We start from the raw sequence: 11,933 nt of genomic DNA, 5'->3' as shown, positions 1-11,933 counted from the left end.
GTAAGCATATTAACCGTAATCATTTGTTCCTAAATACTGAATGTGTTCATCTTAATGTAGATGTTTTCTTATGATATAGTTGTATCTATGTGACGGATGACTAAAATCTATGTATATATTTTGTATGTTGTTTTTCATTATTTATAATTTTAAACATATTATCAGCATTTGTTATGGATGTGGTTTATTTGTTATTTATTGTAGCCAAAGTGATGTATTTTTGATGTTGTTAAATTTATTTTATAAGGTCATTCATTAATGAGTTGATTATGTTGATTACTTGATTTGATGAATAAGGCATTTTGTTATGTAATTATTTTTAAAAAAATTGCTTTATATGATATCAACACTTTTAAAGTATTGAATAAGCCATTTTTTAATGAAGTTGTTCGTTGAAATTGCACTGAAAAAATATATAATATAAAATGTATAATATAAAATATTAAATTGATATAATATAATATATAGTAAAGAAATTGCAATTCATAATATGTTTAATAAATGAATACATCATCCTAAACATTAAAAAACATAAAATAATGTAACAAGAGCATAAAAATAATAAAATTACATTAAACTTAGGTTGAAAGCAATGTCTCTTGACACCCTATCATTTCGTGCTGATATTGCGTCACATGGCCAAAATTCCTATATTGTAAGGTCTCATCTATTGCATTCCATGTGCCGAAAAGTCTCGTTTCATTGTTGACAAATAAAATTGAATCATCTGAAGAACACGCTGGCAACATAAATCCTGGAAACTCATTACCGACTTGCATAGATGTCAACTTAGTTCAAGACGTGTCGACACCATATTCTTTCATTTCCCATATCTCGACCATGTAGTCCCAGTTTTCATCGCGCATGACAGTACAAAATGCCAAACAATCTCTTATAATTCTCAAACAACAAAGACTATAGTCCTCTAATTTAACTTCAGTAGGAATATTTAGTTGATAAAATTTTGACTCAATTAAATTATAAGCCAAAATAACATCAACATTCCTTTCCCAGTTGGAAGCAATCCAGTGAAGACAATCGCCAAAATAGAGTCTCATACTTCCCTGATGAACAGAAATACAAGGATAGGTAATTGTCAAAAGGGAGTCATCTTCGAAATCCCTCCATGAAGCACCATTCACAGAATACACGACTGCGCGATGATATGGATCACATTTACTAAGATAAATTTGAACCACAACATAATTGTCTTCAGATCGGTCATAACCAAATCCGTAGTAGTTCAGACCAAAATAATCACCACAGATTTTCATTATAGTACGTGGACATGGAAAAAAAGAACGAGTAAACCCGGTTGAGGGATTCCAAATGAAGAAGTATGTAGGAAGCCAAATAAGTATCATGCCCCTGCATGTACCAATAATTTTCATGTACGCATTGGAGTAGGTCATTGGGTATGGAAGAATGCAACTTGCGTCTGCAGCAAGAAGAGGCTTGCTTGCGTCTACGGATAGTACTTCTTTCAGGAAACATGAAAATAACATAACCTTTTTCACGATTTTGGATTCTTTGTAGTGCCTTTTTGCGAAGTCAGATTGGGCAAACAAAGAAAACCAAAGTTTACACACGGCTTTGGCTCTGCACACGGATTTGACGCATGCCCGAACAAAACTTTCAACTATTAACTCGATTGGAAGTGCCATTTTTCAGGGTGATTCTACTGTAAATAATGACCGTACAGTTTTTGTTGTGCAGTAAAGCAATGATGACTAACAAATCCCTTTGGTCATATTTATACGAAAAATGACATACGAAGAGTTATATCTATACTACAAGTCGCATCCCCATACCGACGTCTCTTCCCAATAACTGCACCTCCATTGGCTCCTTGGCTCCCACTTCCGGTAGATTACAACCGTTAATTTTAATTTGCAGCCATTTTATTTAATTTTAATGAGTGCTTTGTTTTAAGTGGATTTAAGTGGAGTATAAATTATATGTATAAAAACAGTTGGACGTTTATTTATTGATTGTATGTAATAGTTTTGTACTTCACAGTTTTCAAGAAAACTTAAAAATGTTGGATTCAAATCCTGATTGAGGCTAAATTCTTCTGATGTTGTATACAATAATAGACTAGGACAATTAATACAATATAACATTTATAGGACAATTAACACAATATAACAATAAGGGTTCAAGTATACATTTCGTGATGTTGTATACAGATTTATTAAAATATTTAAAAATTAATGAAGACCGTTAATTTTTTTAAATATATGTAATGATATTAATCCATGTTTGAGCCAAGACCCATGGAAGCCTTACAATCACATTTTTATATGTTGCTTCGCTGATCAACCATATAATACATATGTTGACCATAGAACGTACCTTGAAGGAAATTAGTTTCGACTTACATGGCTACAATAATACACAAATTATTTGGTAAACAGAAATGACTAGTTGAAATTGATTTAAACGAAATTAATAACAAGGTACATGGTTGTAGGTTCATAAAGTTGTCCATAAGTTACACACATAAGGTCCCCAGACAAGTGCAACAAAAAATTGGTTTTACAAAAGGAAAACAAAATATAACAACATTGTGTAGGTAGGGTGCAATGGTTGGCCCAAATGAACAACATTACAAAACCAATCAAAAAAAAAAAAAAAGGGACAACATAAAGAGTTGATACAAAAGTTAGGAAATAACAAGTGTATTTCTATTTTCCTGCAAATTTTTCCAATTTGTGGCAGCTAGTTTGATAACCTCATCTTTGTTGGTGTTGTAAGAGTGGAGAACCAAAGACAATGCCAATTGCATTCTTGTTTTGTTGTCCACCTAATATACAAATGTAAACCAATTAATATAAGCATTATTGTACATGGGTTGAATTTTAAAAATAATAGGTTAGTAAGAAGATAATTACTTTGATTTTGTAATCATCAGACCAACCAGAATCCATCATCCATTTGGCAACCCAAACGCCACAATCATTTCTACAAATTAAAAGAAATTGAATGTTTACATTTTGTTGTTTAATGGTAAAAAAAAATAAGAAATGATGTAATAAATATTAAACAATTAAATGTGGGTTACGAATGAGCATCTTGTTGGCCAATGTTATGTGGCACGATCACAGGAAAATCAGAAATTTGTGGCTTTTTTGTAAACGTGTATTGGTAAAAAGAATCATGCAACAAGATTTCTTCAAGATACAATGCCTGCAAGGTAAAAATTTTAAAAATAAAGTATTAGTTAGTTGGAGATAACAATTTCATATAAAAAAAATCATATTGTTTGTTTCAGACATCATAAAGTACCACTTTTTTAACTAGTCTTTTTCTAGCACCAAATCTTTGTGGGTCTGGTTTGGAATCCAACATGAGTAGTTTTGCCTCCTTTACATCAACGACCAATAGAAACCAGTGCGAATTCATATCATTTAGTGGAACAAATATCTAAATTTAAAACAACATATTCATCAGTACATTGTTACCAAGTGAAAAAGGTGGTTAGCTTGAAATAAACATTATTAAATACACGAGTTCACCTTCAAAATGTTGTCCATCTTCCCCGTGAAATCCTTTTGATAATAATGCATTAGAGTGTCTGGTGGTGTAGTCGAAGCCATCACATATTGCTATGAAAATATCAAAAATAAAAAAAAAGGTTTGAAGTTATTCAATGCTAGTAGTGTTCATTGAGATGTGGAGAAAATAATAGTTGTTTCAAAAGGTTTTTACCGCAAAGGTTGTTGGGAAGTACCAAAATGAAGCATCTACAGAAATGGCTCGTTGATTATGTGTGAGCATGCATACTAGCAAGTTAAGGACCTACATTATATCATTAAAAATAAATAATAAAAAGAGAAAATCACTTATTATATGGTAAACAACATGGGTGAAACAAAAGAATGCCTCTTGATCAAGTAGACCCCTTGGTAGAAGGGTTTTCAGAGTTTCCCTATCCCCAACTGTGTTCCAAATTGTTGTTACAATGATTTCTTTCCTGGAAAATTGGCCAAAAAATTTTTGTTAAAATGTCAAGAAAGGAAATGAAAAGTTTGGTAACACTAAGAAAAATACCCATTTAGTTCATTATGTTTGTTTGTCCCAAAAACATAAGCTGCAACAGCGGCTTAAACATCATCCAAAACCATATCGGGTGGTGGTCGAAATGTCATCGGTATCCACTATAAATTTAGTTATGCAAAGGAGAACAATGGTTATTATTATAAATATTAAAAAAATATATAAGATAAAGTAATACAAATTATGATATTACCTTTGGTATTTCAACGGTTGCTTTGACTCCATCAAACCTACCACTGTGCAAGGGTTCCATATCTATGAAGAGTCTAAAATTCTTACCAGTAATCGTGTTTGAGAATAACCTTTTTTTCAGGCTGTCGATTTTGATAAATTCATTTTTCTGACTACTTTTCATTTTTTTTAACTTTTTTGCTGAGGAAGACGCGCCTGGTGTTTGGCGTACTTTGGTGAAAGAAGCATGTGGTTCATGTGTAACAGTCTCACGTGCGTACGGTGTTTGATGACATTTTTGCATCAGTAAGGGACTTTGGGGAGCAACAATGCTAGTAAGGTTATTCAATCCATTAATAACTAACTCCATACATGACGCTAGCCTACATACTTTTTCTGCTATACCATCCTGATACACAAAGTTTTACTTGTAAGGCAAAAAGTTATTTGTTGATTCGACTTCGTAAAAAAAATTAAATAATATTGGAAACCTGCATAAATGACTTGTCTTGGTTGTTGCATTTTGAGATGTCTGCACCAGATTTGTGTGAGTTGGTCTCTTTATCAGGAAAGTCCAAATTTGGAATGCTCTTTACAAAGCTGTTAATAAATGACAAAAACGAAAATTTGGATTCTTACTTTAAATAAGGCCACAATGAATGAAAAAGATAATGCATGTGCATGTGCATGAACAGTATTAAATGTAATATTAGGTATTCATAACAGTTGTAGGGAATCATTTAAGAAAAACAAAATATATGGTAGTTATGTAAACTACAATACACAACTGAAAGGTATAACAAAATTCAAGTGGATAACGAAAATTATTTGTTATGAGTTGAAATATTATTTTACCTAGAGGAAATCTCAATAAGTTCCTTCATTTTAGGCAGTTTTTTGCTACGCGTGCAAATGGTTGGATTTTGTGTAACGGTTGGCTTCCTCTGAGTTTTTTTTTGTATTGGGACACCATTTGGGTCTTGTGGTTGGTATCACAAGGAGGTGGAAATTAGGAGAGGTCGGTTGTTTTGGTAAGAATGGTTTATAATGCATGTATGCTGACCGTAATAAATAAACATTTAAAATTTTATAATTAATTTTTAAATTGAAAAAAAATGAAATCATAGCAAGAATAAATAAAAAACAAATTCAGTATACATTATGGTTGCGGGACAATCTATGCGCATTGAATGTGGGTGACTAACATGTGACAATGGTGAAGTGGATGTGGGTTTTGATGATGCTGAGGAGATTTGACGGAAGCTTCCAGTATAAGTTTGTGTGGTATGCATAAAGCAAAATTAAAATTGATTAACATGAAATGTGACTTGGTATGAATACCCAATTCGAATGACAGCTGGGCACATATGTGGCTTAGGGATAGGGAATATGAGAAGTGAGAAGGGAGAAATAATAATACACTATTCCAAAGTTAGTAAAGGACATCCGTGACTTATACTTCCATGCAAGGTCCGTCACTCTCAGAATTCTGAGAAAGATTACTAAATTTTGACATGTCTACTAGTGTACTACATGTTAGGTGAGGATAATGTTAACTTTGTTGCTACACATAGTAATAAAACTACAGCATATTTGTAAGTAAAAAATTAGTAACTATGATAATTTTGTTATAATGATAATTATTAAATAAGGTTCATTTATAAATTGTTAATTAATAATTAATTATCAATAAATAAAAAAAATTAAGTTTAGAATAATATTAATAAAATAAAATTTCAATTAACTTAATGTATGTAAGTTTGAGTGACATTTAAAAAGAATTATGTATCAGTAGTTTTTTATTTTTTTTGCAGGATTTTGTTTGGTTTCCCAATATACCCTCCTTTCCCCCGTGTTGCATTCGTTTTGTTGGTGGTTTATGAGGTTGTTGTTGTACGTTAGTAGTATTCTATTTGTTTTTCCCATCAGTTTGAAACATTTGGCAAACTAAAAAAGCAATGATGGTCACATGCTGTGTACTCGGGTACCCCAAACCACAGTATCTTGTGTAATCTATTGAATGTCACATTAATATGCATAGAGCCGAATATACTTCCATCGTTGCAGGCATTGAGTGACATATTTTTATTTGAAAGATTTCGTAATCTTTGCAGGAGATTTGGGTTCATTTATTATGGCTTACTGAGTACTCCATTAGTCAGTAAATATATGTTTGTCAAACATTTTGGTTTGTGTTAATTATAACAATGTAATAGTAATAATAAAATGTTATTATAAAATGTATGTGTGTTGATTTATTATACATTGATTATATATAAAAATATTATCTAAATAAATATATATATATATATATAATATTTTATAGTTTATATTTTATTTGATGCATAAAAAAATATTAATATACATTATTCGAATTTTTTTTCCTTGTAGTAAATGATTGTATTTGTAGTTTTTATTATTTACCAAATTATATACTATATATTTGTAACAACGGTTATATATATAATAAATTCATATATGATATAAATTAATATATATTATAAATTAACAGATATACATATATTATGTAATTAATAATATATAAATAATAAATCATAAAATACTGGATTTTACGTGGTTTTTAAGTGACCGTAAATGGTCTTTTATTTTGAATTGAAAGGTGTAAATTATCTAACATTATTTTTTATTATTATTATATATCATATAAAAAAAGTATATAAAGTTATTTTCTAATTGAATGGGTATTTTATGGTTACAAGTTAATGTAAATATAAATAATTAAGTGACGGATAAAAAAGTGTTAGTTTATTTATATATTATTTAATTTAAATATTGAATATAAATTTATATAATTTAATTAAATGATATATACAAATGATATTCAATTAACATAATATTAGTGACATCATAATATTAATAAAGTTGGAGAAACACACCAAGATAGGTAACATGAACTAAACACTTAACACGACTTAATAAAAAAAAAATACAAATAACAAAAAAAACTTGTCCCAGTAGATGTGCATGTGAGCAACCCTCATTCATGTGCTGACTTTTGACTTGAAAGAAGTCGAACTTTTTTGGTTAAGATGGCTAACTCCATCTGTAGTTCTAATTTTTCGTCCAGCAATTTTTGCAATTGCATTTCAAGATTCTTCACATTGTAATAGTTATAGTCCCGAATACATTTTCCAGTTGTTGCAAGCAGACGACGAAGCAAATGCTGCAACATCTTCCCGAGCATCGTACACCTTCTCTACAAATTTTCCAAGACAAACATGAGTCCCAAGGTCTCCATGCTCAAGGGTTCCACAGTATCTAGTACATTGTATTCCATGTATAGTCTTCACATCATACATAGTGTATACTGGGTGACTGTAGTGAAGTAGGCTACATATGTGGGATAAAAGTTGCTCCATGCATTGTTGCACAACAAACACATCAGAACCGGTATCTATTGCAACATCGCCCTGGTGACACCCTATTTGACGTTACAAGTTAATAAATGGAAGTATGGAGCCAAAAAAAAAATTAAAAAAAATATGCGATAATATAGATGACAAAAATGGTTATTTTGAATGACCATCAAAAATTTTCTCTCACCATAGCATTGTGATGACGCCATGCCGACTGGATCTTCCATCTTCGGACGAAAAGGTTGATTACCACTGGATTCTTCGCCGGTGGTATGGTTAGTACAGTACCTTATCCACTCCGATAGTGCTTCTTCGTAACTTGCATATGATCTATGTCTGTTTCCCTTAAACCCGCTTACTTGAGCGTCACATTCCGCCCATGAAGAGTAAATGCCTGGGTTGCGTCCTTGGAAAACTACGTAAAACTTTTGGATAGTACTCTTGTCATCCATTTAGGCAAAAATGATGGCCAACATTGTATCCTTGTCCCATATATTGCGTAGTCATATGGGGGAATTTTTTTCTAAAATTACATTTTTTTAATTAATATATACAGACCTCGACCCGTAGGCATATTGTATGTTTGAAATTAAACTTTTTATATTTTTATAAGTATTTATTTATTATTATTAATAAAATTAATAAATAAAATAATGTACATAGTTATATATATATATATATATATAATATAAATAATATTTTAAAAAAATTATTGTTTTATTAAATATTAATTTTGTTTGATAAAAATTATTTATGAAATAATAAAAAAATAAAACAAAATAACATTATTATTATTGTTATAAAACAAAATAACATACGAAACATAGCTGTTAAAACCGGCCAACTCGGCCCATGTGGGCCGGCCCACCTTGACCGACTTTAAAAACGAGTCAACCGAACCCGGCCCACTTGTGATTTTCTAAAAAAAATGTTGGCCCGGCTCGCCCCAGCACGGGTTGGTAGATTATACGTGTCAGCCCACCAGCCCACCAAAAATTTTAAACAAAAAATATCAAAAAAAATTTAAATTTTAAATTAATTATAAATTAACATACTACTCATAAACTTAACATCATTAATAGTTACTACTATGGTCAAGGCACTTCGTGCCTCTATTAAAGATTAAAAAAAAATAAGTAATAAGTATAAGTTAATTTAATGTTATAATTAGTTTATTAATTTTAAGGTCTTCATTTTGAAAAAAATAATATTTTTTTAATTTTTTAACATGAAAGGGTATAATGGTCAACAAAAAGTGGAGACCAAGGTGGTTACTAAAAGAAGTATTCCATTTATATATTAGTATAGATAAGTCATAATTCATCATACAAAATTAAATACAAATCATGATAAAAGTCTAAAATAAAAATTTTCAATATACCATCATACAAAATTAATTACAAATTTAACTTAAATTTTTATTGTAAAAAAATTGGTGGCTTGGTGGGCCCCCCGGGCCACGACGGGTTTAGCCCGGGTGGGCCGGGTTGACATATGTACACCTACTATAAAACTTCAATTTTTTTTTGCCCAACCCAGCCCGTTTTGAAGGTGGGCCGGGTTGGCCCACGGGTCCCACCCCACTTTGACAGCTCTACATACGATGTATTAGTTGTGTATCCTCCTCGTCTCCAGTAGGGTGACCAACACGATATGCATCTGTGACATTGGGCATATGTAATTTCTGATACGATATTGGAATTCAATGATTGTAGCGTTCATGATATTAATTATGTTTCGTTAATGAATATTGAGATTTCCTATTGTGATTGTTTTATGAATGTGTTATTTTCTGACGATATGTTTCTCTGTTCGTTTTTAGGTGAGGAAGATTTCATACTGACATGTCGGGTGAAAGGATTTACATTTTGAAATTTTATTTTATTTGGATTTTTTTCTTCTTCATCAATTATAGTTGTAAACTTATATTTTTTAATTTTTGTTTAAAATTATTTGGATTTTGAAAGTATGTGAAACATTTTAGGCCAGTTTGTAAAATTATTCCATAATTTTTTTTTATATTATAAGTATGTGGAGATTCGTCAAAGTTAGTTAATTCTCATTGTTGAATGTTGTAGGTCAGGATGGCAACTACATGTCTAACAAATTTGGATCCTCTCCTGCAATATTCTCTCTCTAGCATCTCTCCTGCAACATTAATAGTCATTAGATATATCTAATGCCTCAAATTTAATCATTTATAAAGTTATATTAATTATAAGAATAAATTTAAGTTATTAGATATATGTAGGTAGTGTTTGTTTCCATCGATTTACTGTTCACGAGCAACGAAAGGCGAACAAAATTGTTGTTTCTTTCCCGTGATTTTCATTATTATTTATTATTATTTATTATTATTTTCATTTTTATTAATATTATTATTATTTATTATAATTAGTATCATGATTCTTATCATTTTTCTAATATTTATTATTATTCTTATCATTATTTATTATACTCATTTTTAATGCAAGAGTAAAAGTGTAATTTTATATTCATCTATTAAATTTTTCATTTTTATCTATCATAAAGAAAATATTTAAATTATATTATTTTTAAATTAATATTTTAGATTTATTTTTTTAGTTAAAATTTATATATTTATGTTTTAATTATAATAATTATAAAGTTGATTTTAACCTAAGGGCAATATAGTAATGTTACACAATTATCAATTAAAAAATTCATTTATATGTATCACATAATTCAATTCACTAACAAACTTTCACAAACTTTCTCTACACTTTCCACTCACTTTCCCTTAATCCAAACAAACTCACTTTCCACTAACTTTCCCTTCAAATTCCTCCTTTTGCACTCCCCCTTTTCCATCTTCAAATCGAAACAAAGCTCTAATGGCTATTAATATTGTAGGAGAAATGCTGAAGACAGAATATTGCAAGAGAGGATTCAAATTCAAGTCTAACCCCTAAACCCTAAATCCTGCATATGTTTTTTAACAGTCTTATTCCCTAATATATGATAATTGTTAGGGGTGGGTATATGGACTTGAGTCTGCGGACCGGTCCGTAAGTCCGCGGACTTCACGGATAACGGACCCATTTTTTTTAATCCGTATAATCATACGGACTTTTTAGGCCCGGCCCGTTTAGTCCGCGGATTTTGCGGATTTAATCCGCGAGCCCGCGGATTACCCGTTTAATTGTGGACTCAAATTTTATTATTGGAGATGGTTGATTATATTTGATAGATGTAATTGGACTTACAAATATTTTATGTTTGTTTTTAAGATATTAATTAAGACTTTATGTTTTAAGGTATTTAGACTTTGATGTACTGGCTTTAATATTTGGTTAATAGTTGGTATGCTTGGACTTTAAATTTTAAAGGCATTGAGACTTAAATATTTCTATTAGAAATTTAGAATGTGTAAACTTTGTTATTTAAGACTTTGATTTATTATTTACAATGTTTGATGTTATTATTAGAAGTATATTTATATGATTTTATATTTTTTTTCCTCATGTTTTCATAGGTTAAATAAAGGAAAAGAAATTCAAAATCTCAGTCAATATTCATTTAAACAATTTAGATTTAATTGGGCCCGCGGACTTATCCGTTTATCCGCGGGCTTCACGGGCCGGATACGGACTTGAAGATTTAAGTCCATTTATTTCGCGGACTGGATTTATCCGGCCCGTTAAAAATGCGGACTTCGCGGACCGGGCCTTAAACGGGCCGGACTGGTCCGCATACCCACCCCTAATAATTGTGTAATTTTAATAATTCCTGTTAAAATTTTTATAAAATCATAATTTCAATATTTATATATATATATATATATATATATATATACATATATAATATTTTAAAATTATAAAATTGTTTGTTTATTTAAATTAACATATATTATATTTTTCTTAATGGTATCATACAAATATAGTTAAAACATTTAAATTTATAATTTTTGTTTAATTTAATAACTTTAAATTCCAATAATATACCAATTAAAAGACATTAAATGTAAACATATACAATAAATTCCCTTATAAAAAAAGCACCTAAAATTATGAAAATTTATTCGTAATAACAAAAATTTATTGTCAGCGGACGTAAAAAACATATTTTTTTACATTTACTAAAATGAACGTTAATTATTATTAACATAAACAACATATATAAAATTTATATTTTATTATTCATCACATAATGTATGTGTATGTTTTATTATTAAATTAAATTTTATCAAACAATAATATGGAATTAATATTTCTATTTTTTACAAATTTATATTAAATTTCATAATTCAATATTATACTTATATGTAAAAAAAATGTTAAATTATATTTAAATAAAATTTATTTC

The 11,933-nt window shown here is 29.7% G+C and overlaps 1 protein-coding gene across 1 annotated transcript; it reads right to left on the bottom strand.

Annotated features, from left to right (window-relative positions):
• Positions 1 to 794: 794 nt before the first annotated feature.
• On the bottom strand, positions 795 to 1,274 carry LOC145957392 (F-box/kelch-repeat protein At3g06240-like). The gene has a single exon (XM_083073642.1). It carries the CDS (start codon positions 1,272 to 1,274, stop codon positions 795 to 797), a length of 480 nt encoding a protein of 159 aa, XP_082929768.1.
• Positions 1,275 to 11,933: the final 10,659 nt, after the last annotated feature.

Source organism: Cajanus cajan, chromosome 4 (assembly GCF_000230855.2).
Source record: "Cajanus cajan strain Asha chromosome 4, NIPB_CcT2T_4, whole genome shotgun sequence".
Classification (NCBI taxonomy): Eukaryota; Viridiplantae; Streptophyta; class Magnoliopsida; order Fabales; family Fabaceae; genus Cajanus; species Cajanus cajan.
This window is presented reverse-complemented; position numbering and strand designations above follow the sequence as displayed.

What these genes read in the sequence shown, in the direction of transcription:
- LOC145957392 (XM_083073642.1), bottom strand. Translation starts at nt 1,274, where the DNA reads ATGAAAATCTGTGGTGATTATTTTGGTCTGAACTACTACGGATTTGGT.